The 27,928-nt window shown below is 46.0% G+C and overlaps 1 protein-coding gene and 1 pseudogene across 1 annotated transcript; both read left to right on the plus strand.

The window, feature by feature from the left end:
• The first annotated feature begins 41 nt into the window (after positions 1-41).
• LOC109683959 (arylacetamide deacetylase-like 4) lies at positions 42-27,705 on the plus strand. Its single transcript, XM_074081314.1, is given in 5 exon segments — positions 42-157; positions 159-299; positions 21,289-21,505; positions 23,486-23,549; positions 26,931-27,705. Coding segments are annotated over 5 exon segments (1,224 nt in total). The 5' UTR covers positions 42-130.
• On the plus strand, positions 3,694-5,912 carry LOC109683956 (TIP41-like protein pseudogene; annotated as a pseudogene).
• Positions 27,706-27,928: the final 223 nt, after the last annotated feature.

Below are 27,928 nucleotides of genomic sequence, written 5' to 3' on the forward strand. Positions count from 1 at the left end.
CGTCAGGCCATTGTGTCAGGCATAGCCCATGAGCAGTGGGGTGAAGGTGGCAGTCCATATAACCAGGACAGATGCTCCCACACAAGTTCTCCTGTCACTTCAGGGGCAGCATCTCTGGGAGCCTGGGATCATGGTCGTTTTTTGGCTGGTGCTGCTAGGGGGGGCTGCCCACCTTTTCCCTGGGACTCCTGGTCTGGGTTGTGGGTCACCACCTCCTCACCGCAGAAATCCCCTCTGCTTTCTCCCATAAGGTCAAGTTCAGGTTCCTGCACTGCATGCTGCTGTGTGTGATTGCCCTGGTGAGTGAAGACCCTCGGCCCCACACAGGTTAGGGCACACTGTCCTCCTTGTTCCTCTTTCTTCATTTCCTTGCTCTCTCTCCTCTCTCTCTCTCTCCCTCTCTCTCTCTCCTCTCTCTCTCTCTCCCTCTCTCTCTCTCTCTGTCTCTCTCGCTCCAGATTCCCCCAAGACAGAATTTGCTGCACTCTTGAATCTGCTATTGTTGTTGTCCTTCTGCCTCCTTTCCTCCTTCTTCCCTTCCTTCTTTTTTTGCTTCCTTCTTTCCTTCTTTCCTCCTTGCTTCCTTCCTTCCTTCCTTCTATCCTTCCTTCCTTCAATCTTTCTTCTCTTCCTCTGTCCTGGCTTCCTCACTTCCTTCTTTTGTTCCTTTCATCTCTTCCTCCCTTCTTTCCTTCCTTCCTTCCTTCCTTCCTTCCTTCCTTCTTTTTTCTTTTTTCTGGTGGGCTGTGGTTTGACCTCAGGGCTTCACACTTGCAAAGCAGGTGCTCTACCACTTGAGCCACTCTTCCAGCCTCCTTCTTTCTTTCTTTCCTTCCTTCCTTCATTCCTTCCTTCCTTCCTTCCCTCTTTCTTCTCTTTTCTCCTTCCTGGCTTCCTCTCTTCCTTCCTTTGGGTCCTTTCCATCTTTTCCCACTCCTTTCCTTTCCCTTTCTTTTCCTTCCCTTCCCCTTTCCTTCCCCCCTCCCCTTCCTCCTCCCTCCCTCTGTTCCTTCTCTTCCTACCTCCCTTGCTTCCTCCTCTCTCCCTTCTGCTTTACACATTTACCAAGTCTCAGTCACCAGCCCTGAGTTCAAACCCCAGTCTCGAGCTGACAGAGTAGCTCAATTGGTAGTACATCTGCCTAGCAAGCTTGAGACCCTGAGTTCAAACCCCAGTACTGCCAAAAAAAAAATTCCTTCCCCCCCAAAAAAAATTGTAAAGGAGTTTCAGGATCCATCTGAAGTCCGGGCCTTAAGCTTTCCTAAAAATACTGCAATTTATGATAATAATCTGACTTCCCCCACTTGACTTCTCTTAACTTACCAGCTATGGAAATGTAGGCTCTTGGAAAAGCTAAGGTGAAACAAAATAATGCAACTCCATGGCATAACAACTGACCTCTCAGAATGTGAGGCTTAGAGAGCTCTGAGGTCACCTCACATTGCCCAAAATTCCCTGGACAAACATTGACTGCGCTTCATGGTGGAGATCAGGGCTGGATGGGATGGGATCTTGGTGTACCAGAAGCACTGTTTGTTGGCAGGGAGACACCTGGGTGATCTATCCATGCTATAAAGTTGTGGGTTTTTGGGGGGTTTTTTGGCAACACTGGGACTTGAACTCAAGGCTGCATGCTTGCTAAACAGGTCCTCTACCAACTGAGACATACCCCAGCCCTTTTTGGTTTTGTTATTTTTGGAAAAGGGTCTCATGATTTTTCATGGGGCAGCCTGGACCATGAGCCTCCTATTAACACTGCCTTCATAGCTGGGATGACAGGGACATGCCATCACACCCAGCTTTTATTGGTTGAGAAGAGGTCTCAATAATTTTTAGTTCCAGCTGGCCTTGAGCCTTGATCCTTCCTATCTCAGCTAGGATTTTAGGTGTGAGCTACCACGTCTGGCTGTATTAGGGAATTTTTAAAGAAGTCTGGGCTGAGTGGTGAGGGGTCCAAGGAGAAAGCAACTATCAGTATGAGGGAGGAGGATGGATCCTTCAAGAGCATGACTCCTGAGCTTGGATACAAAAGTCAGTTTGGTGCCATCCCCCTGGAGAGCAGGTAAGAAAGGCTCCCAGGAAACAATGGAGGTATAAATGAGCCAAGAATGTGCGGGGAAACTACAGTTGGGAAAGCTAGGAATGGAACCATCCTGTAACAACAGAGAGAAGGATAGAGAATGGATAATACCGTAATACTCTGCGTATGCATCTGGGTTTGGAGACAGCATAAGGAAATGCACTGAAAGCCAGTGAGTGATGGGATTGGGGGGGGAAGAGAGAGTAATAGAGGGGGTTAATCTGATTAAAATGCAATATATGCCTGTGTGAAACACCATGGAGAAACCCATTAGGAAAGTGAATGTACACTTATAAAAATGATGGACAAGAAAGTAAAACAGGTCTTGCTGGGCGCCAGTGGCTCAAACCTGTAATCCTAGCTACTCAGGAGGCAGAGATCAGGAGGATTGAGGTTTGAAGTCAGCTCAGGCAAATAGTTTGCAAGACTGCATCTCAGGAAAAAAAAAATCTCAAAAAAAAGGGCTAGTGGAGTGGTTCAAGGTGTAGACCCTGAGTTCAAACCCCTGTTCCACAAAACAAACAGACTAAGCAAAAAAAAAAAAACCCAGCTCTTGTTTGGGGTGGGTACCACTGGGAATGGGGAGGGTGAATGGAGGGGGAGAAGAGTGAATATGGTCAATGTCCTTGATACACTTGGATGAACTAGAACAATGAGACCTGTGGACATTGTTTTAAGAAGGAGAGGGGGAGGTAGGGAGAGTGATGGCACGGTGAACCTAACTAAGGTACACTGTAAGCATAGATGGAGGGTCACAGTGAAACCCCCCTTACACTAATATATGCCAATTAAATGCTCCCAAAAGACTGTTTAACATGGGAAAAAAGAAGTGCCTTGAAGTCAGAGTGCTCAGAGCTGAGTTGGTGTAGGTCCAGGCAGCTCATCCTGGAGGCCTGGAGTTCTCAGATGGGAGTCACTGGGTGGGAAAAGCAGGTCACCTTGTAGGTTATCTCACTCTCTTCCAACTCGGCAGGGAAATCATTGCTTGGCGTTCCCTTTGGGGAAGTCTCTCTGTGCAGGAAAGCACTGGGGCCCCCACTGAACTTGAGACAAGATCAAATGCATGCAAGCAACAGGTATGGCTCCCAACTTCCAGACCCCGTCAGGGAGCTCTTCCCCATGAGGGTGCTGTCCGTCCTCCCGCCTCATCCTCGGTCCTCATCCACGGCTTCCATTATTCCTCATGCTGCAACTGAGGGAGTGAAGCTCAGTCAGTTGGTGGGGGGACTCAGATTGAACTCTTTCTAGTTTACTGGTTGAGAGTCTAAGTTCTGCATCTTACTCACTGAACAATTCTGGCAGACCACTTGGACTATGGCATGCCTCAGTTTCCCCACCTGTAAAGTGGAGCTGATCATTGTGCTTGGGTTTGAGAAGTTTAAGCAAGTTAATAATTCAAGCCACTTTGACAAGTACTGACAGGTGAGGGTGTAACGAGTACAAGACGTTAGTATTTTCAGTGTTATGATCCCGCGTGCTGTTCTCCTTATGACAAGGATGTCCCAAATGTGAGATCCATAGAGGAGCACTTATTACATGAAATGATACCTGCAACCAAATTTCATGAAACATTCAGATATTGTTGTGTTTCTGTTGGGTTAAACTATTAGTTTAAAAATAAATTGTCGTGTTCCATGTGGCCCCCGCGGGCTCTGCTTCAGCCATGATGATCCACGGCTTCCAGAGCAGCCACCAGGACTTCTCCTTTGGGCCTTGGACGCTGACGGCGTCCAAAACCCACATCATGAAGTCAGCGGATGTGGAGAAGTTAGCCGATGAATTGCATATGCCATCTCTTCCTGAAATGATGTTTGGAGACAATGTTTTGAGAATCCAGCATGGCTCTGGCTTTGGGATTGAGTTCAGTGCTACAGATGCATTAAGATGTATAAACAACTACCAAGGAATGGTTAAAGTAGCCTGTGCTGAAGAGTGGCAGGAAAGCAGGACGGAGGGTGAACGCTCCAAAGAAGTTATTAAAGCATAGGATTGGACCTATACAACAGGTTATGAAGGAACGTTACTTGGAGAATCTCTTAAGTTAAAGGTTGTACCTACAACAGATCATATAGATACAGAGAAACTGAAAGCAAGAGAACAGATTAAATTGTTTGAAGACGTTCTCCTGTTTGAGGATGAACTGCATGATCATGGAGTTTCAAGCCTCAGTGTGAAAATTAGAGTAATGCCTTCTAGCTTTTTTCTACTACTGCGGTTTTTCTTGAGAATTGATGGGGTACTTATCAGAATGAATTACACAAGGCTTCACCACGAGGCTGACAAGACCTACATGCTACGAGAATATACATCACAGGAGAGTAAAATTGCTAATTTAATGCATGTTCCACCTGCCCTCTTCATGGAACCTAACAAAATATCACAGTATTTACCAATAAAGGAGGCAGTTTGTGAGAAGCTAATATTTCCGGAAAGAATTGACCCTAACCCTGCAGACTCGCAAGGAGGTACATCTGTGGAGTAGAATGTGCTGCACTGTACACCTACTGTGGAATCTGAATGGACATGGTGGTTATTTGTAGGGGGATATTTTTGTTAATGAGAATTAATTTACTTGCTCATGTGCAGATTTTCTGTAGCCTTAAAGGAAAAAAAAATAAAAATTTGTTGCAGGCAGTTTCCACTCACCTGCTGTTTGGACTGACTCTTTTCAAATTTATACTCCAGGGTTACATGTTGTGAAGTTAAATTTGGATTTCAAAATTGTTATAAAGTGTGACTTCTGCAGCAGTACTGTATATATGTCTCACGAGCAGTGGACATAATCTGCACCCATAAGGAAACACTGTCTTCTACTATGAAGAGGTTACCTTACATCATCGAATCCCAGCACCTGTGACTTTCATAGGAATCCTGACTGTGCATGTTGATGTACTAGGTGTTTGTCTTGGGCTTTCTAACGTCTATTTGCACTTCTGGAGAGTTGTAACTTGTCACCTAAGAAATTAGTCTCAGTTTAATGACCTTTACCCACAAAAAATTTTAAATTTATTTCCCCCTAATTTTAAGTTAGCTTTGAAATTTAAAGAAAGTTTTAGACATAGAACCAAAAAATGAAACAAAACAAAAACAAAAGCCCTAGTGTTTTGGAGAAGTTAAGCTTTTATGGACCTGGAAATGTGAACATGGTTTCCCTAGGATGGCAGAGCTGCCTTCCCTCTATCTTTAGGTGCTTTTCAGTCCAGGACCTAGATAGTCCAGCAAATGTACAAAAGTAAATTTCAAATACATTTGTTTATTTTGATGATGGCCCATGAAACATTTTATACTCTGCCCTGCCTTTCTACAGTCTTTATAAAGTGGGAACAGAAGCACCAAGGAGGATTGGGGAAAACCACAACTTGTTCTGGCTTGAAGTAGCTGTTGTACATTTCCACTTGAAAGGCAAGCCTTTATGTACATATTTAATTGAAAGAACTAGCAAAGCTCTTCAGGTATTTGCCTGAGGATAATTTTAGTGAGAAAAATATAGTTGAATATTTGTCATTGCTCAAACTTTGTTATATTGTTGTGAGCCAAACAGGCAGGATATCTCATTAGCTAAATTTGCTCACAAGTACTTTTGGTATTTGTCTGCCTTCTGCATTACCTCCAAGGTGTAGGAAATCAGTTGTTCCTACACCTTGTTGTAGCTCAGTGTATATTAGATGTACCTGTATTTAATGCTTTCTCTTAGGACAGGAAAGTTGTGTGTGTGTACTATATGTTTATATACATCACATTGTACTCAGATTTCTGTTTTACTTGCCATACAGATTTGAACAGAACAGACTATTCATGCAGATTACAACAAATAAAAAAACTTGTAAGAATATTCATTAGTTGGAGTTTCTGGGCAACAGTGTGTGTGTTTGTATGTGTGTGAGTACACATGTATTTTAAAAATTTTGTTGATTTATATGTCTTGGTCTCTGAGTAGTCCTAGATCACTTATTTTGTTAAAAATTGTGAAGCGTAAAAAGAATTGACTTTTTTTTTTTCTTAAAGACAGTGATAGGTGGTTAGGAAGAATGTGCTTCTGAAATTTCATTAATTTACTCCTGTGGGGAATACCAAGAAAATTTGTATTTGGCCATTGCTAAATATGATATATATTATTTTATATTTATATGTTCCAGTGTCTTTTGTAAGAGGAAAATAAACAGTAAGAAATTGCTGAAAATAAATAAATAAATAAATAAATAAATAAAATTGTCTAATGGGCGCCGAGGTTCACCCCTATAATCTAGCAATTTGGGAGGCTGAGATCAGTTTGAGGTCATCCTGGATAAAAAAGTTCATGAGACCCCATCTCAACCAGTAGCTGGGTAGAGTGGGTGCACCTGTCAACCCTATAACAGCCCAAAGTGTAAAATAGGAGGACCACGGTCTAGGCCAGCCTGGGCAAAAAGGCTCAAGCAGTGTAGCACTTGTCTAGCCAGTGCAAAACTCTGAGTTCAAACCCCAGTACTGCCAAAGAAAAAAATAATACTCTTGGAAAATATGTAGCCAGGCCATAACCTCATGTCCTGAGCTCACAACACGCACCCCTACCTGACCACTTTATCTTTTCTGCTGAACCAGAGCCCCAGGTGTCAATGAGGAGTGATGACACAGGTGATGAACGATCTTTGCCATCTCGGGCTGAGTAGAGTCCAGCACACAGTAAAAGGGTAGATGGAGAACGAGGTGAGGGGACACTTGCCCTGGACAACAGGCTTTGTTCCCTTTGATGACTTTTCCCCACTCACCTCCAAACCAGGCTCCTGCTTTGGCAGTCATACCCATCTCAGTCCTTTTTCTCTCTAACAGTCCCACAGGTCAGGTAAATGGTACACAGTGGGAGTTATTTGCCCCACAGTTCTGGATGTTGGGAAGCCAAGGAGCATGGCATCAGCCATGGGCCTTCTTGTGCCATCCCTTGGCCAGAAGGCAAGTGTGCCTGTGTGGTAACTCAGAGAAAATCTGGCTGAAGTCATCCATCGGGCTCCGCTCCGGAGATAACCAAGCCATCCCTCCATGCAGACTCCATGCATGAGGACACAGCTGGATCACCCCTAAACGGTCCCGTCTCTTAACACTGACAATGACAATGACCTTTCAACTTGAATCTGGGAGTTGACAAACACCCAAATTCTAGCAACATCACCATTCTCTCAAGACCTTTTGGAGCTAGATGTGGTGGCACAATGGAGCTCCCAGCACTTGGGAGGGAAAGGCAGGAGGATCGTGAGTCTGAGGCCAGCTTGGGCTACACAGCACAGTCAAAAAAACAAAAACAAGACAAGCAAGCAAACAAAGGCTTTTGGGAGGAAAAGTCTAAAAACCCACCCATATCTGGACACAGCTCAGAGCCCATTGTGTCCCAGTGACCCCATTAAACTCACAGGAAGCAGGTGCGAAATGGTGAAAACACCTTAGCGGTGGAGGGTCCCCAGCATCTTCCTCTCTCCACCTCCCCACCCCAACTCAAGCCTCTCTTCTGTGTCTTACCTCCAACAGGGGAATATACTGGAAAAACTGAAAATTGCCTCCATGCCTGGATTTGTCCAATTTTTACACGACTTACCGCCCATAAAGAAGGACCCTAAAGTGTTGGTGAGCAACCTGCGATTCGGGACAATCCCTACAAGAGTGTTCCAACCCAAAGCAGCGTCCTGCATCCTCTACCGTGGCATCATCTTCTACCATGGAGGGGGTGTTATGTTCACAGCTGGTTAAGGAGCCCCCTTGTGGAGTGGGGTGGGAGGGACAAAGGGCCTCACTACCTACACAGCCTCACCCAGCTCCCCTGAAGACCACACATTAAGGGTCAGAGCATGCAGTTTTGGAGCTTTGTCTAGGGAGAACAGAGAGAGGCTGAGTGTCACATCAGCCCATGGGGTTGTAGCTTCCGTGGCAATGTTTGCTATGATACAACGCCTGGGTTCAGGTTGAGCAGTGATGTCTCAGCAGTACAGCCAGGGCTCTGGCTATGACTCCTGTCCTACCTTCCCACTCACGGCCACAGCCCATTCTGTCTGTCCCACAATGATCCCAAACCCATGGGGTTCCCTCAGCTCTGCTGGACCACCGTTTCTCTTGCTCTTGCAAACCCATCTTCTCTTGCTTGCCTTCTTCACCTCCACACCCCCAAAATAGTCATGTTCTACCTCTTGGGGTTAGCCTTTTCCCCCACCAGAGATTATTATACATTCAGCTCAAAGTCACTACTGCACTTTGGCCACTCCTGTGCCCCTGATGACCTCTCTGACCCAGTCACCTGCATCTCCTCATGTGCTTTCTGTGCTGCAGCCCCTGCACCGCTCTGCCTCAAAGATGCACCAGGCTGCTTCCCCTTGGTCTTCTGCACTCGCTGCTTGCTTAGTTCAAAAGATGTCCCCAGCCCCAACTGAGCTTGGGTGACTAGCCCTTGTATTTCTAATGGCCCTTCCCATAGTGGCTTCCCCTGATATCTTACCTGAGGAACTCTACCTGCCTTTCTGAGGCCAGACTCTTGTTTCCATCCCTGACATCTTCCTTCTTAAATGCCTTTGTGACACTGGTCACAATCTGAACTCATGTTGGTCCATCACCGTGAGTCTGCTTGTGTACTGTCTGTTCCACTCGGAGTGGGAACTCCAAGAGTGCAGGGAAGACCTCTGTGGGGTTTGTTGCTGGATCCCTAGTGTCTGGCCCATTTTCATTTTTGAATATATGCATGAATAGATAGAAGAATGGATGGGAGAATAATTGCAGGAAAGAATAGGTTTGCAAATGCACAAAGGGATGGACGGATGCATGTATGCATGAACAGATAGATGCATGCCTGTCAAAATTTGCCTATATGCAAAGGCCACCTTCTCCTCTTGTAGCTTAGGATGAGGGTCGCTTACTGCCCCTGCTGGTGGGCATAACCATGGCTGTTCTGTAGCTGAAGGTGTTGCCATGAGGCCCTCTGCCATCCACAAGTGAGTATGAGTATGTGTCATGTACAGGACCCACCCCACCCTTTTCCAAGAACACCATTCCCTGTCACAGGGCCCTGGGAGCCCCCCACCTGGAGTCACTGCCTCTGCTGAGGGATAATGGCATTTCCAAGGTAAAAGCAGGGATGGCTCAGCAAGTAGTTACTAAGCACCAACTTAGCCTCAGACCTGCACATGGCTCACATGTTCAAGACCATGGAGGACCAGCCCCTGTCCTCACATGCCTGTCAGTCAAAGGCAGGAGCTGGACAATGCAGAATACAAGTAGGAGGGGTTCCCATGTGGATGACACAGGTGGTGGGACAGAGGTGACTCAGAGAGGCACTGCAGTTCAGTCTCCCACTCAGACTGAGCCTCTCCAAGAAGGTGAGATTTGAACCCAGGCCCAATGGATGGGGAGGAGCCCAGCCTCATAGAGGAGGCTAGTTGATACTGGCCTCCTCTGTCTCTAAACCAAGAAAGCAAAAGAAACAAACCAAAAAAACCCTCAGCAATCAATACTGAACTTTAGTGAATATCAAAACAAAGCATAATACTGCAAAAAAAAAAATCCATAATGAACAAAGCATCAATAGTCATAGGACAGCAGGAGCCCACAGGGTGATTGTCACATGCAAGGGTCAAGCAAGAGCCATGTGTAACTGTGTTATTTTGCTTATCTGGAAGACCTAGAGTCCTGGTACCTCCTTGACTTGGGGCCCAGGCAGATGCTTCACCTAGCACACCTTAGCTCTGGCCCTGTTAAGTCTCCACGGGATGCAAAGCTGTGACTCAGAAGTGACATGAGATCACTGAAGGAAGAAAGGACGTCATGGCAACAGTGCGGAGAGGGAAGCCGAATAGGTTGCAGGGTCCTGGTCATGGCGAGCAGTGGTCTCCACCTTGGCTGGCTTTAACTACCCTGGGACATTTAAAGTCACACCTACATCAGTTCCTCCCAGGCTGGCTCAGTTCCTCTGTGGGGCAGGCACAGGCATCGGTACTTGAAGATGTCCCCAGATGATGTTGTACAGTGGGACCGAGATCTGCTGGTGCACAACCTCTGCATAGGAGCTGACCCCTTACTGAGCCTCAAGTCAAGAGTGTGGGCCTCTGTGCTTGCTCTTTCATCCCCTCCCCATGGCACAGATGGCACATGCACCCCATGAGCAAGCCTCCCTCAACACCGGAATTATATGGTGCCTGATCCCACAGATCCTATTCCAATGGGTTGGAACATCCAGGCAGTAGATATCCTGGATGTCCACAGACTGCCCAGTATCGCAGTGGGTACAGCCTGGTCTGGGGAGGGTTGAGTGGAAGGTACATTTGGCTGGTTCTGTGCCCATACCTGTGTCAAGATGCACTATGCATTAATTTTAAAGGGCCTGCCTCCCAGAACTTTAGGTAAACCAACCTTACTAATCAAATTATCCCATCCTGCCACTGTTTATTTCCAGCTCAGTACAAATATATTAAGTTATTTATATTGCTGGGCCGTCACTCCAAACTCGTTTGCATTGCTTTGTCCATTTCAGACCCCCAAACATTCCTGGACTTCAGTTTCCCCCACTATAAAATTGTATGCTGCAGAAGGTAAGTCCAATGTTCACATAAGCCTTAACATTCAGTAGACAGTGGACAGATGTCTGGCTTTGTCCAGGCAGAACCATCAGGGTCACTTTTAAAAAGAAAAGAATAGGAACAGAGAGAGGACTCACCCCAACACCCTCATCAGCAGTTGCTGTCCCTGAGGCTGAGGTGGGACATGCTGGGCATGGTCTTGTCTTGCGGATTGTTACCACAGCCTGTGTAGTTTCCTGGTCCAGGAGACAGACTCGGTGCTGCTGTCAGTGGGGTGAGTGGCCCAAGAATGATGTGGCTTTTGCATAGAGTAGAGGAGAAGGCAGGGTGTGTGGGTGTGTGTGTGCAGTGCTGGATGATTGTAGATTAAAGAGTGGAGTCCCAATCTAGAGACACTCTTACATTGTGCCCATTGACAGTGCATTGAAAATAGCAGAATCTGAAGTGTACAGATGAGCACTGTGGAGTGTACAGATGAATCACCATCAATACTCTATTACATAGACCCTGTATTATTCAATTTTTCTCATAATGACAAATGCCAGAGAGAGACAACATATGAGAGGAAAGACTGATTTTGACTCGTGATTTGAGGGGTTCAATCCTTGGTCACCTTCTTCCATTGTTAGGTATCCATGTTGAGGCAGAACATCATGACAGCAGGAGGGCAGGGCAGAGGAAAGTTATTCACCTTATGATTGCCAGGAAACAGAGAAAGACAGGAAGTAGTCAGGGACAAGATGCCCCTCAATCACACCCTTAGTGACCTTCTTCCAGCTAGGACCCAACTCCCATCACCTTCCAATAATGCCATCAAATTATTAATCCATCCATGGACCAATCCATTCATGAAGTCAGAGCACTCATTATCTAATCTCATGTCGATGATTGAATCTGCTGGAGAAATAGCATATGGCACATGAGACATTCAAGGGACAGTTCATATCCAAACCATAACATTCCACCATGGACACCAAGGGCTCAAAGCCACCTCATAATGCAAAGGCATTTAGTCCTTGTCCAAGTGTCCCCAAAGTCTTAGTAGTTCCAACATTGTTCAAAAGTTCGAGCACAAAGTTTCCTCTGAGACTCAAAGGAAATTCTTAGCTGTGAGTCCCTGAAAACTTTAAGCAGGTTAAATACTTCCAATATGCAATGGCCCAGAGTAAACGTTCCCAATCCAAAAGATGGGAATGGAGGCATAGAAGCAGGAATAAGACCATAGACCACGGACAGACTGAAACACAGGTGGGAAAACATTAAATCCCGTGTGGTTCCATTTTCAGCATCTGAGACAATAGTGTGTTGTGAACTCCAAAGTCTTGCGCAGCGCTACTCTTATGGTCTTGTTGTCTGCAACGCACATGGGTGGCTCTGATTTCTGCCTACAGGTTTAGTCAGAAGTTGTTCTATATCCCTGGCATCTCTAATTTCCCTTGGTCTCCACTGTAGCTCAGGCTTCATCGTCATGCCATCACCCATCACCCAGCACCTTCTCAGGGGCTGCCTTAGGGATTCCAATTCTGTCCCACATTGCCTGGCTTCCCAGGCTTTCCTTTGAAATCTGGGTGGAAGCCTCCATGACCCTGTAACTATTGCATTTTGCAAGTCTAAAAAAGCATCATCACAAGAACCATGTCACCAGCTCAAGCAGTCAAGCAGTAGCCAAGCCATTGCCACAGTGACCTCTGCGTGCCTGGGAAGCTGAGCATGTGAAATGAATTCTGGAGAAACAATTTCCTGGGTATCCCTATGCAAGCAGGGCATCCCCGTGTTGCTGTTTTCTCAAGGGCAAGTCTTTCAAATGAGTTTAAACTTTGCACCCTGTATCTGTGACAGTAGGGTCTGGCCAATTCCTGAGATGCCCTCATTATCTCTCCTAGCATCCTGGTACAAAATACTTGATTTCTTTTCAATGGTGTTAATCTCTTAACAAACACACCCTCCTTGTCTACAACTTTCAATACACTAGTTTTCTAGCTACACTGGATGTTTTTCAAATATTTCCACTCTCCTTTTTGCTTCAAGTTCTTAGTGTTGATCCCAGTAAATGAACCCATAAATAACAATGCTACAGCCTGTATGCTGAGCTGCTTTCCATTTCCTCCACTAGATTAATTAGTCCATCATCTTTAAACTCAACCTCCCCCAAATCTCAAGGTGTGGATAAAATATTGTGGGATTTAGGCCTGTCTTTTCTGTAAAAGCAACTTAACCAACCCACTGCTATTTTGAATCAGTAGCCATTTTAGTTTCATAAACTTTAAGTTTCATTTTCTTAAGTTTCATGTTTTTGGAACCTTGAATTTCATTTCCTGTCAAGCTGCTAATGTCAACCCCTCCCCTACCCCAAATAATAGCCAATCATGAAGAGTTGTGAACTGAGCATGGACCAATCCCAGTGAGGGACAGGATTGTTTTAGAGATAAAACCTGAGTGGACTTCCCACTTGGTGTGCTTGCTTACCAGACTTCTTGTCTGTTACTGCACCCTTCTGTAAAACTAAAACTTTTGCCTTGCTGAACAGCTCTCAAGGGTTTCTTTCGATCACCACTTGGGAATCCTGATACCCCAGACTTTATTTCCAAAAATATGGACAAATTCTTTGCCAATGTGACCTAAATGACTTCCAGTCCAATTCCTAATTGAGCCTTTGTTTCCATCTGAGACCACATAAGCACAGTAATTCTTTTGTTTCCATTCCTATTGGCATTCTGATATTCTGAGGTCCACCCAGAGTTAATCATTAAACTAGCATTTTAGGATTTCTCAAGACCATATCTCCAAACTTTTCCAAATTCCTTCCACACATACCAGTTCCAAAGGCTTTATAAACACATCAGGTAATCACAGCAATAACCGCACCTGTCTGGTACCAATTTTCTATGTTGGTCAGACATAGAATATGTTGTTACATACTTTGGATGTAGGAAATTCACACTTCATAGCAGATGATGAGGTCATTGCACAGCTTCCTGAGGCCTTCCTGGTGATCTGTGACAGAGACACCCTCTGCGATGATATCTTGATCTACAAGAAGCACTTGGAAGACCTGGTACTATGTGGAAGATGGCTTCCACAGATGCATTAAGTTATTTGACAAGAAGTCTTTCCCTTTCCCCTGTTCCCAAAACATTATGAATGCCATGGTCAAGAATATAAAGAGCAAAAAAAAATTTGAGAAAAGAAAAAAATATATATATATATATATAAAGGACATATGAATGTCTGGGTTGGAGATAACAGTTAGTATACCTACTAGAATTCACAAAGTTCTAGATTCACTCTCCACCACTGCAGAAAAAATGAAAAAGATATAAAAAAAAAAAGTAAAGCAAAAAAAGACAAGGGAAAAAGCCAGCATAGTCATATGGTATGAACCCTGTGGTCCTGAGGAGGGTGATGCAAGCTTGACCTCTGCCATCAGCTGGGGCCTTTGCTGAGGTCTGATTTGGGAGATGGAGATACTGAATTCATACATGTCGCAGGCAGGAAGGATGAGAGACAAGTGGAGCACTAGCTTTGTATGGAAAACAATCCAATCTGCTTCTTTCCAGTACCAGCCACTTCCAGTGTTGCATCTAGCACCATTCTCTGCTGTTCTCAATCAGAGGATGAATATCTTCAGGAAGACAGCTGGGTTTCAAGAGGAAATCCTGTCAAAGGAGAACAAATATCTATGTCATAAGGACCCAGATTTAGTTCACTGACTGGACTCAATGTCTCTGGGTCCTTTTGATACCATCAAACACAGTACCAACAGGAATGACTAAGTACACCAGATGCTCAGAACAAAGATAAGCCTTATCTAGGGGAATGCTTAAACCACATTGTCTACCCTGCTTAGCCTAAATATTCCTACATCCCTGATGTTAAACAGGCTCATTGGGTTTCTCTCAACACCTGCACTTTGCCTACAAAATGTGTCTTTGCTTTCTGTTTCCTGAGTAAATCTGGCTGCCTCTTACTTACCTGTGTCTTAGCCTGAATTCTTTTTCCACGGCAAGGACCTTGGAGCCAAAAGTTGAAGCCTGGTCTCTCTGATGATTTCCTCGATGCCCACCAATCTCTACTTCAATCAAGGCCCCTGTCCTCTACTTCAATCAAGAGGTTCAGATATGTAAATGACTTGGATTTGAAAATGATGAAAAGTCATGGCACCATTGTACTAACTTTGAATGGCTTATGACACTAAATCTGGAGCATTTTTCTCTCACATACATCAAACATTCTCTAATAAACTGATAATGAATTTCATTCCTGTTGTTAGAAATATCGTGGTACTGTCATGATCATAAATCAGACACATTCTTAAAAGCTGGTAGGCAAGGCAAAATTTATTTCTGCAGAAGCACGGTGTGTGTGCCTCCAACCTAAGTCGGGCAAGCCAGCACACACAGAGGGGGAGGGGACTGCCTCCATTTTATCCCTTACACAGGACTGCCCCTTTGCTGGGGTCCACAGTCTTTGCAATTGACTAAGGTCAAGGTTTGGGGAGGGCATAGGGGAACAGCAGACCTGATTGGACAGCATATTACATGAGACTTAATTTGGTTGGTGTACCCGAAGACAAAGAGGTGACCCATAACATGGGAATTTCTAGTATTCTGGGGGAATTGAAACCTGAAATGACTGTTCGACCTGTGGGCCAAAGGGACCTTGAAACAGAGATTCCTCTGGACAATGATTCTCCTAAGAGTAGCAGTTTGAGTTTTAGGACATCCGATGATAAACAGTTCTGTGCTTAAAGGTAGAAACTTAAAGCTAGCCAATGTGCCACCAAGCACATAGACAACTGGGGAAATTAGCTAGTATCCACACAATGACAAAAATGTTCCATAGTGTGGATATAGGCAGAAGGGAAGAAAGGGGTTCAAACCCACGAACCTGAAATTAAGAGTCTCATTATCTACCAACTGAGCTAACTCTTTGACAGAAAAGACTCAATTTAGTTGATTCTCACACTGGTACACCAAGGTCATTCAACCACTGACAAAATTCCTGTGAGCCCAGTATGCTTGAAGAAAAGCACCAGTCATTAGCCTAATTAACTCCATTTTTGTCCCCCTGACTTGTATTTTTGCCTTTAGTGTTCTCCTTCTGAGTTTCTCCCTGCTGCAGTCACCTTAAATTCCAGAGACTATCCAGTGAATATTGTTATGGTAAGGGAGGAAGTCAACCCCCAAGCAAATGGTGATAACAACTCTTCTGGAACCACATGTAAAATTAATGATCAATAGTGACATCCCATCAGATTTGCCCTCGTTGTCCTCCTTGGTTTCTGTTCTGCGTAATATTCCATTGCACAGACTAGCACGTCTGCTTATCCATTCACCTGGACACAGACCCTATTGGGAGCGATGAATTATGAACACTGCCCCACAAACATCTGTCTGAGCCTGTTTCCATCCTTCTGGGTCCGTACACAGGAGTGCATGGCGGGTCATATGGTGGTTCCATATGCAACTTCTGGAGGAACAGCCAAATCATGGCCTAAGTCAATTCATGGTGGTCCCTGCACAAGGACTTTAGTGTTTTCCCAGAACTTGAAACAAAATCCAAATTCCCTACTGCACTCTGCAAGGCCTGGCTCTTCCTGCACCACCCCCCCACCATAGTGTCTTGCCCTGTCCCCCTCACTTGGCATTGCAGCACCTGAGCTGCTGTTTCTCAACCCCCACTTCTCCTTCCTCAGAGCTTTTGCACCTGCTGTGCCCTCTGCCTGGAAGGAGCTCACATTGCAGGCATCTGATGGGCCCTCAGCGTGCCACTCTAATTCCACCCTGCCTCAGTGACCTTTTCTGACTACTCCTTTGAAGGCCAATCTCCTCCAAAGACCCCTATTACAGCACTCTGCTCGTGTCCTCTGCAGCACGCAGTATAATCTGTATTTTATTTGTGTGCCCCATGATCTGCTAACAAATAAGCCCCGTGTTGGTTTCTTGGGGAAGCCATGACAAGTCACCACAAACTTGATGGCTTGGGCAGCACTAATATTTTCTCTCACAGGTGTGGGGACAGAAGTCTGAAATCCAGGTGATAGCAGTGATATAGCAGTAAGCAGGAAGTTAGGAAACCTGATAGCGAAGAACAATGGCTTTGAGGTTGATTTTTTTTTTTTAAATCCTGGCCTATTGACATTAATAGAAGGACTTGTGACATACAGCAGGGTCTTTCTGAACTGTATCCCCCACTTCCCATAATAATGACAACCCTGGTCTGATCATCCAAGGCCAAAAAGACATGTAGGAGGAGATTATGATACATAGCCCAATATCTGGAAGTTAATGACACATAATCCAGTTTTGCAGGACTGATTGTGTCCACACACCCCAATTAAAGCTTGTGGAACTGGGACCTGCAGCACAGTGCTCCTCCTTGAGCCTGCAGGTGCACTTTTGCTTTCCTTTTACTTTGCTTTGCATTAACAAACCTGCTCCTGCTTGTATCTCTTCTGTGTTGGTACTTAAATTCTTTCTCAAATGACTCTAAGAATCTTCTGGTCCCTAGACTCAATGGTCCAAATCCCATAATCTCTGAAGGCCTAAGGTTGAATCCTGCCCCTTGCCTTTCAGCACCTCATGACAGTAGGGTTTTGCTTATAACAATAGCACTCCTCTCAGTCTCCATTTCCACATGCCTCTTTCTCTGGTCTTTGTGTGTCAGCTCCCTTTCTGTGTCTTGTAAGGATATCCATCATTGGATATATACTTCTCCATTCCTGTAACAATGATGCATCTCAGCATCATTAAGTTAATCCACCTTAATTACATGTGCAAAGAACCTTATTCTACAATGGTCACTTTCTACAGTTCCAGGTGACATATTTTTAGACAACCATTACTTAGCACACTGCAAGCCCCATGGGAGTTCATCCAGTCCAGTATCCACCATGCCTGGAAATGTACTTGGTGTAGGGTAGGTGCTTCTTCACCAATATCTGTGTAAATACTCAAGATAATATAACTCATCTCTCTCCTCCCTCCATTTATTCTGTCTCCAGTGGAGGAGCTCTCAAGATCCGAAGATAAAAATCTGGTGTTTTGTTGTTGTTTCTGGTGATTGAACCTGGAGCGTTATATATTTAGGCACTCTACCATTTAGCCAGCTCCACCAGCCCCACCAGCCACTGAGGGTCTTAAAATATAGTGTATTCATAGACAATTTGAGATTCAGTAAGGCCACCAAGTCAGAAGATGATCGCCACTGAAAATACATGCTGTTACTGGTAGCTGGTGTGTGGGGTGGGGAAAGAAGCTGGCACATGTGGAGCAGGCACAGTCCATGGAGAAGTCAGCTGGTCAGGGGGCAGAAAGAGGGGGATCGTGTGCAGAAGCCTTTATTGTGTTTGCACGGGAAAAAAAGGCAAGGCCAAGTCACCAAGCTCAAACTCAGCGGGTTAGGATAACTTCAGTGAATCCTGGTACAAAACTGATGTGTCTGCTTGTCTGGTACCCACTCCTAGGGTGGTCATGACAGGTGGAGAGATGGTGACATGGTATTGAGCAGCCAGTCAAAGTGGTGGCTGAGGGGTGGATCTACAGTATTTGGTTTGTGTCTGAAAAGTGTGTTCAAAGGATGGTTGGATACCATCTCTTGAAATTGGCTAATTTCAAGAGATAAGGGCTGTCTGCTTTGGGACAATGGGGCCCTAGATGTCAAAGCATGAGAATATAAGAAAAATAAAACATGCTTCATACAAGGACTAATTGTGAAGCTGAGTGTTGACACTGATCAGATCAGGCTAGTGAGTAGGGAGAGGCAAGACTGGGGTAAGGGTCCTTACCTCACCTTTGCTCACATTGGCACAGAGATCACCTCTCTAATCTCTGATTATACAAGTGAGAGAAGAGCCACAGGCACCCTGCCATGCCTTCCACGTTTTCCCAATCTCTTACTCTGACCATGGCTTACAGTCATCTTCCAGAATCCCCTTCCCTGTTGGCAGTCCCTACCCTAACCAGCTTGGTGACTGCCAGGGTGGTGTGATGAAGCACAGAGCTGCCCTGGGGACAAGTTGCCTGGGCTTCTGCAGGTAGGGAACTGACCTATCACCTGGCGTAAGGATGCTTTCAATGCATCAGTCTCCGCCTGCAAGGGGAGTCAAGCAGCAAGTTATAAGTTGCGTGGGAGTGGAGGTGAGAGAGTTCCCTGAGGTCTTCTGGGGTGACAGGTTTTCCTCGGCTCACTCTGAAGAAAGAATAGCACCATGGTTACCTTGCTGGAGATGCTCCTCACTGCTGGGTGCATCCTGGTTCTGGGGGTCAACGTGTGGGTTCTCGCAGAGCACTTCCTCACCGTTGAAGTTCCTCCTGCCATCCACCAAAGAGTGAGGTTTCGGATTATTCACTACACCTTCCATCTGACAATTGCCTGGGTAACTTTTGCTTTTTAATGACCGTGTCCTGTCACAGTGCTGAGACATGGCAAAGAGCCATGCAGCCTAACAGTACTGGCCAGCGTTCATTGCTCAGTGATGATAGACAGACATTGTGCTAAGTGCTTGTGACAGGATGGACAACAGCCAGCACAGGGGCCATCCCACGAGCTCTCAGTCCACTGAAAGTCAGAAGAAAAACTTGTGGAGTAAGCTTCTGATGAGAAAGAATCTGTAGTCTTCACACACTAGAATTTGGGTTAGAGATAGTGAGTGGTTGGACGGCAGCGTGGGTCTGTATGTCAGTACCTGGTTGGGTAAAACACATCCTGTTGTTCACGGATAAGACAAGAGCCTTCATCTGGGGGAGAGGGGCCCAACATGCTGAGATGTCTTAGCCGAGTCTGTGGTCGTTGATCAGTTTTGGATGGTTGGGACCAGCAGCAACAAACCACAGCACTCGGTTTTAAGATCTCCCAAGCAGGGTTTTCTGCTAGTGAAAAATGAGTCTTTCACAGTGTTGGGGAACACAAAAACACTCTTTTTATCTTTTCAGGTTCTGTCTTGGGAGTCTAGAAATTAATCAGATAAGAGACAGATTAACTGGAAACTAATTTTATATAATATTTATAATTTTTATGGGGCACAAAGGAATTTGTAGTAATGTGTGCAAACCCTAGATAGCAGTTAGGCCTGAGAGCTCATATACTACTGTAACAAAGAATAATAAAGTTGTAGAGACCAAACAAAAGGGGGTTTAGACTTTTGGTGCAGCATATTGTAAGAAGGTAGGTTGGGGAAGCTTCCAGAAGATAAGAATTGTTTGTTTTCTAACACAGATTCCCTTCAGTGCAGTCAATGGACAAGGAGCATCTATGCTATATTGCCCTGCCCCACAAGTCTAGGGATGTTAGGTGCCATTGGAAAAATGTGGGTGGGGACCAGAGAGGCACTTAGAATGTTCTAAGTCTTTGGTGTCCTCCAGTGAGTCAAGAGACCATAGGACAGGTCCACAGGCACCTACAATGGCACCGAGACCCCACTCCATGCCTGATCTTGGCACTGATGAAGCTTGGTGAGGAAAACCCATCTGAGTTCATGCACTCAGTCCCAGCCTCAGCGGGCACAGCTGCCCAGACAGCCGGTCCACTCAGGACTGTGAGGCGTTTGTGGCTACCAGAGTCCAGTCCCACCTTTTGCCCCTCAGGAATCTAGAGTTGCCATGACCTCAGGCTTACTAGTGGCCTCCATGCCTCTAAGCTGCCTTTGTCACACAGAGTGTCACACTGTCTCTGTCCAGGACATGGCAGATGCTGAAGAGCTCATGGAAAAAGGCAGGCAGTCTTTGCACAGTTCATCCTGGGCTGATTTCTGTAAGTCACTTCCTTTACTCTGCCAACTGCCCAGAGGTTTGTGGTGATGGCTCTGCTGTGTGGACAAGGGCCACACACTGGGGGCAACAGTGGGGCCTGGATACAGTCCTGACAGCCACACAAGCTGTGCGGGGAGGGCCTGAGTCAGAAGCAGGTTCTAGGCCGGCCCTCTGCCCTCGGCTTTGCTGAGGACCATGTGTGGAGGAAGGGGCCGCAACAGTTACATGTGGCCCTGACATATTTGTGAAAGGAATGGGGAAATCAATTAACGAAGGCACCCACATGCCTTGGCAATGAGGTACAGACTGGTAGATATGAGCTGAGAAGGGCCAGGCACAGTGGTTCACATGAGTAATCCCAGCTAATGGGGAGGTAGAGATCAGGAAGATGTGGTTCAAGGCCAGCCCTAGCAAAGAGCCAGTCAGAGCTGATTTGAATCAATCAACCATGTACAGTAGTGCATTCTGCTATCCCATGCTTTATGGCAGGCAGCAGCAAAAAGGAGAGCCCCTACCTGAAAAATAACTAAAACAAAAAAGCAATTGATTGTGGAGTGGTTCAAGTGGTAGAGCACCTGATTAGCATGCGAGAAATCCTGGGTTCAAACCTCAGTACCACAAAAAAAGAAAGAAAGAACAGTCCACTAAGCAGGGTTATTTGGTCATGGGTGCTTCCTACAGAGGCCACAGGAGATTCTGTCTGACAAGAAGGAATGGTTCTTTCTTTGGTGTTCCCGTCCCCCCACTTCTTAGAGCGTGGTGAACAACTAAATCTTCATGTGGCTTAGGGGAAACCAACTCAATCACATTGAGTGGGAACTTTGTGCAAAGCTGAGACAGGCAGCAGAATGAGCGATTGCAGCTGGGGGAGCATTTCCCTAGAGTCCAGAAAACGGCCAACAGGCCTCTCTACCCTTCATCTCTCCAACAGGGGAATATACTCGAGAAGCTGGGAATTTGCTCCATGCCCAGTTTTTTCCGTTTTTTACAAGATATCGTGGCCATAAAGAAGAACTGTAACATGATGGTGACCAACTTACGTTTTGGGACAATCCCCGTGAGGCTGTTCCAGCCCAAGGCCGCATCCCCCCGTCTCCATCGAGGCATCATCTTCTTCCATGGAGGGGGTGCAATGTTCGGCAGCCTGGGTGAGGAGCGTCCCTGTGGAGTGGGGTGGGAGGGATGAAGGGCCTCACTACCTACACTGCCTCACCCAGCTCCCCTGAGGACCTCACGGGAGGGCTCAGAGCATGCAGCATTGAAGCTTCACAGAGGGAGACCAGAGAGAAGCCATTCATGGCAATGCTGCTTCCCTGACAGTGTTAGTTATGATACGATGTCTGGGTCCTGGTGGGAGCTGCAGTGTCCCAGCAGGACTGTCAGAGCCCTGGCTGTGACTCCTCTCTTCTCTTCCCATTCACAACCACCAGCCTGTCCTGTATGTCCTACAATGATCCCAAACCACTGGGTTCGTTCCCTCAACTTCAAACTCATGGTCCCAAACCATCTTCTCTTGCTTGTCCCCTTCACTCCCACACCCTAAAAGTGGCCCTCTACTACACCTCTTGGCCCTTGGGGCAGTCCTCTTCCTTGCTGAGAGGAATCTTTAAAAAACACAGCTCAGAGCTTGTCATACTGTATTCTAGCCCCATCATGACCTCTATGACCTGGTCACCTGCATTTTCCGGGCACTGGCTGTGCTGCAGCCCCTGCCCTGCTCTGGGCTGCAGATACACAGGGCTGCTTCCCTGGGACTCCTGCACTTGCTAGTTGCTGGCCTCAAAAGAGCATGAATAACTAGCTCTTGATCTTTTCATGTATCACATATGACCCTCCCCAGGGTGGCCTCCCACACCCAACATCTGATCTGAAGAACTTTCCCTGACTTTCTGAAACCAGACCCTGAACCCTTCTTTCCATCCCTGACATCTTCCTTCTTAAGTTTTTTTTTTTTTTTTTTTTGGCAGAACAGGAGTTTGAACTCAGGGCCTGATGCTTGCTAGGCAAGTGCTCTACCACCTGAGTCACTCGCCAGTCCTTGTTAAATGTCTTGTGAGACTTGTCACAATCTGTGCTTATGTTGGTCCACCACTGAGTATGTCCTTGTGTACTGTCTGTCTGCCCCATTCAGAGTGGGAACTCCAAGAGTGCAGGGAAGACCTCTGTGGGGTTTGTTGCTGGATCCCCAGTGTCTGGCCCATTTTCATTTTTGAATATATGCATGAATAGATAGAAGAATGGATGGGAGAATAATTGCAGGAAAGAATAGGTTTGCAAATGCACAAAGGGATGGACGGATGCATGTATGCATGAACAGATAGATGCATGCATGTCAAAATTTGCCCATATGCAAAGGCCACCTTCTCCTCTTGTAGAACTTCTTAGGATGAGGGTCGCTTACTGCCCCTGCTGGTGGGCATAACCATGGCTGTTCTGTAGCTGAAGGTGTTGCCATGAGGCCCTCTGCCATCCACAAGTGAGTATGAGTATGTGTCATGTACAGGACCCACCCCACCCTTTTCCAAGAACACCCTTCCCTGTCACAGGGCCCTGGGAGCCCCCCACCTGGAGTCACTGCCTCTGCTGAGGGATAATGGCATTTCCAAGGTAAAAGCAGGGATGGCTCAGCAGGTAGTTATGGAGCACCGATTTAGCCTCAGACCTGCACATGACTCACATGGTCAAGACAATGGAGGACCTGCCCCTGTCCTCACATGCCTGTCAGTCAAAGGTGGGAGCTGGACAATGCAGGAGAATACAAGTAGGAGGGGTTCCCATGTGGATGACGCAGATGGTGGAACAGAGGTGACTCAAAGAGGCACTGCAGTTCAGTCTTTCACTCAGACTGAGCCTTTCCAAGAAGGTGAGGTTTGAACCCAGGCCCAGTGGATGTGGAGGAGCCTGCCCTGCAGAGCTGGGAAGGGCATTCTGAGCTGGGTTGGGAAGGTAGATGAGGGTAGTGAGGCATGGGCCTCAACTCCAGAACAAGGGACAAAAAAAACCCTCAGTGATCTGGACAAATAGTACTGGACAAGTAGTGCAATATTGAAACAAATAGTACTACTGCAAAAAAAAAAGTCTATGATGAGAAAGATATGGCCCATGGTGCACTCGTTCTTTTCTTGCAGATTGTTTCCACAGCCTGTGCAGTTTCCTGGCCCAGAAGACAGACTCAGTGGTGCTCTCAGTGGGGTAAGTGGCCCAAGACAGTCAGTAGCCCTTTGTCTCTCCCACTCTACTCCACTCCGCATGAGGCTCCTTACCAGGCTGCCAAACATTGTACCCCTCCATGGTAGAAAATGATGCCTCGGTGGGGACTGGAGGATGCAGCCTTGGGCTGGAACGGCCTCATGGGGATTGTCCCAAAACATAGGTCACTTACAATTATGTTAGAGTCCTTCTTTATGGTCAGTATATTGCTTACAAAACAGCAAAAACTGGGCATGGAGCAAACTTTCAGCTTCTCGAGTACTTGGTAGAGAAGGAGCAGTAGTGATCTGGGATGATTGTAGACAAGAGAGAGGGGTCATGACACCAGAGGCTTTTTTCTATAAGTACCCCATGAACACAAGGCACGGCATCACCCAAACACCAGAAGCCTGAAAAGATGCCCATTACTGAGGAGCTGTGGTAAATACTACATTACATAGCCCTTTTTAATTCATTTTTTCATCACTTTGACAAATTCAGGAGATAAACAACTTAAGGTGGGAAGGATTTTGTTTTCTATAAGTACCCCATGAACACAAGGCACGGCATCACCCAAACACCAGAAGCCTGAAAAGATGCCCATTACTGAGGAGCTGTGGTAAATACTACATTACATAGCCCTTTTTAATTCATTTTTTCATCACTTTGACAAATTCAGGAGATAAACAACTTAAGGTGGGAAGGATTTTGTTTTAACTCACTCTTTGAGAGTCCATGATTGCTTGCTCCATTGCTAGGTACCTGCAGTGAGGCAGAACATCAACCAGAGGACAGGGCAGAGCAAAGTTTCTCACCTCATGACAGCCAGAAAGCTGAGAGAGACAGGAAGTGGCCATGGACAAGATGCCCTTCAAAGTCACACCCTCAATGACCTACTTCCTCCAATTAGATCCCAACACCCACCACCTTCCAATAATGCCATCAAATTATTAATCCATCCATGGACCAATCCATTCATGAAGTCAGAGCACTCATTTCTAATCTCATGTTGATGATTGAATCCGCCAGCTGGGGAACTAGCATATGCACACGAGACTTTCAAGGGATATTTCATATCCCATAACATTCCACCATGGACACCAAGGGCTCAAAGCCACCTCATAATGCAAAAAGCATTTAGTCCTTGTCCAAGTGTCCCCAAAGTTAATACTTCCAACATTGTTCATAAGTTCAAACACAAAGTTTCCTCTGAGACTCAAAGGAAATTCTTAGCTATAAGTCCCTGAAGACTTTAAGTAGGTTAAATACTTCCAATAGGCAATGGCCCAGAGTAAATGTTCCCAATCCAAAAGATAGAATTGGAGGCAGAGAAGTAGGGATGAGACCAAAGCTAGACTGAAACACAGTGGGTAAACATTAAATCCCATGTGGTTCCATTTCCAGCACCTGAGACAAATAGTGTGTTGTGAGCTCCAAAAGTCTTGCACAGCCTTGCTCCTGTGGTCTTTCTGTCTGCAACCCACATGGCCTCTCCATGGGTGGCTCTGATCACTGCCTACAGCTTTAGTCAGAAGTTGTTCCATATTCCTGGCATCTCTAACTTCCTTGGGTCTCCACTGCAGCTCAGGCTTCATCGTCACGCCATCACCCATCACCTTCTCAGGGGCTACCATAGAGATTCCTTAAAAGAATCTGTTAATCATTGCCAGGCTTCCCAGGCTTTCCTTTAGAATCTGGGTGGAAGCCTCCATGACCCTGTAACTATTGCAGTTTGCAAGTTTACAAAACCATCAACACATGGATGATGCCAAGGTCTGCCAACAGCTCAGGAAGTAACTGGACTCTATGGATAACTGCTACAGTGACCTCTGAATGCATGGGTGGCTGACTATGGTGAAATTAATCCTGGGGAAACAACTTTCTAGAAAGCCCCATGCAAACAGGGCACCACAGTGGTTTTTCTCTTCTCAAGGGAAGGTCTTTCAAATGAGTTTACACTTTTATACCCTAGAGTCTATGATTTATTCCTGAGATGTCCTCAAGTCATCTTACTTACTGACTCTATGCAAAGTTTTGGTTTCTTTTAATAGGATAATCTCTTTAATAACCACACCCTCCTTGCCCACAACTTTAAACACACTAGTTTTCTGGCTAAACCGCATTTTTTTCAAATATTTCTGCTCCACTTTTTTGTTTCCAATTCTCACTATCAACCTAGATAAAAGAAACCAGAAATGACCACAGCACAGCCTATTAACTGACATGTCTTGAAATTTCTTCCACCAGATTAATTAGTCCATCACCTTTAAACTCAGCTTTCTACAAATCTCAAGGTATAGACAAAATACAGACAAGTTCTTTGCCATAAATTAACATGAATGACCTCTAGTTTAATTTCAAATACAGCCCTTCTTTCCATCTGAGATCTGATGAGTACTTTTATGTCTAAATTCTTTTATGTCTACATTCCTATTAGCATTCTGGTCTTCTGAGCTTCTCACAGAATCATTATTTTGCTCTACCTGCAGCATTCTGGGGATTTGTCAGCCTTAAGCTCCAAACTTTTCCAAATTATTCCACATACCAATTCCAAAAGCTTTATAACCATATCATCAAGTAATCACAGCAACAAGCCCACTTCTCTGGTACCATGTCCCCAAAAGCCTTAGAGACAGTGAAGATCTCCTGAACAGGAAGAACAGAAAGGTTTGCAAGAGCCCTACAATGACACCTTGTAGGGAATTTATCAGTGTATCTACACCAGATACTTTCAGAGATCTGGGTCATGGGACAGAGCAGTTCTGATGGACCAGCTGGTGGGGTTACTCAGCCGGAGAATAGGCTTTGGGCTGCCACAGGGCTGCAAAGGGCCTTGGAGCAGATGTCTTAGAGATGATGAACACAGGACTATCTCCTCTCCTCTCCTTTCCTTTCCTCTCCTCTCCTCTCCTCTCCTCCCTGGTCCTCTCCTCTCCTCTCCTCTCCTCCCTTCTCCCCTCTTCTCCTTTCCTATGTTTTCCTCACTTCTCCTTTCTCCTGAAAGCTGAAAGCAACTTCATCTTGACCTCAACCCATCTCTACTGACAGACAGTGGGCCAAAAAGCAGCTTCAGTTGCCTTTTTTCTGTCATTGCTGGTTGTTCTGCTTCAAAGACAATAGCTTTTAAGTTACCTGAACCTGTGTGGGTTTGTTCATCTGTGGGAAGCAGAGCGTGGGTTTGAATGGAGCATGTCAGCCACTTGGACTTTGGGTAGGTTCTTCACATCCACATAGGAAAAGTGGGGATGACCATCCTTAGTCATTAGGCACATGCTGAGGATTTAATCAGGTATGGTCTCCTGGAGGGGGTGCAGGACACTGTTCAAATGGCCTCCAGAAACACCTGTACTCACCAGTGTGCTGTGTTCCCTCTTTCCTCTCTAGGTACCGCAAGCTCCCTGACTACCACTTCCCTGTTGCTTCCTACGATTGCCTGAATGCCTCCATCCACTTCCTAAAGACCCTGGAAACCTATGGGGTGGACCCCTCCCGGGTTGTGCTCTGTGGAGAAAGCATTGGAGGTGGGGCTGTGGCCTTCATCACTCAGGCTTTGGTGGGCAGACAAGATCTTCCCCAGATCCGGGCTCAGGTCCTGATTTATCCAATTGTCCAGGTCATAAACTTCCAGTTGCCATCTATGGTACAGAACCAAAATGCTCCTTTCCTCAACAGAGACTTCCTGGTTACTTGTGTGTGTAAATATCTGAGCATTGACCTCTCCTGGAAAGACGCCATGTTGAAAGGTACTTTTATTCCTGCTGATGTCTGGAAAAGGTACAGGAAGTGGTTGAGCTCTGACAACATCCCCAAAAGGTTCAGAAGCAAAGATCATGAACCCGAGTTTCCTGGACCTTTTAACGAGGCCGCGTATCTGGAGACCAAGCATACTTTGGATGTAAGAAATTCGCCCCTCATAGCAGATGATGAGGTCATCGCTCAGCTTCCTGAGGCCTTCGTGGTGAGCTGTGAAGGGGACACCCTCCGCGATGATGCCTTGCTCTACAAGAAGCGTTTGGAAGACCACGGGATCCCTGTGACCTGGTACCACGTGGAGGATGGCTTCCACGGGTGCATAGTTTTATTTGATAAGATTTTTTTCTCTTTCCCCTGCTCTCGTAACATTATGGCTGCCCTGATCAGTTACATAAACGGCATATGAATGATTGGTGGTGTGGCTCAGTGGTAGAGCATTTGCCTAGCATGCACAAGGTCCTGGGTTCAATCTGCAGCACTGCAAAGAAAGATAAAAGAAAAGGAAAGAAGAGGAAGGAAGAGGAGGAGGAGGAGAAGAAGGAAGAAGGCAGATAGGTCATTTAATACTAACCCTAGGGCCCTGAGTAGGCCAGGCAGGGAAGGCCTCTGCCACCACCTAGGGCCTCTGC

The sequence above is a fragment of the Castor canadensis genome, chromosome 7 (genome assembly GCF_047511655.1).
Source record: "Castor canadensis chromosome 7, mCasCan1.hap1v2, whole genome shotgun sequence".
Classification (NCBI taxonomy): domain Eukaryota; kingdom Metazoa; phylum Chordata; class Mammalia; order Rodentia; family Castoridae; genus Castor; species Castor canadensis.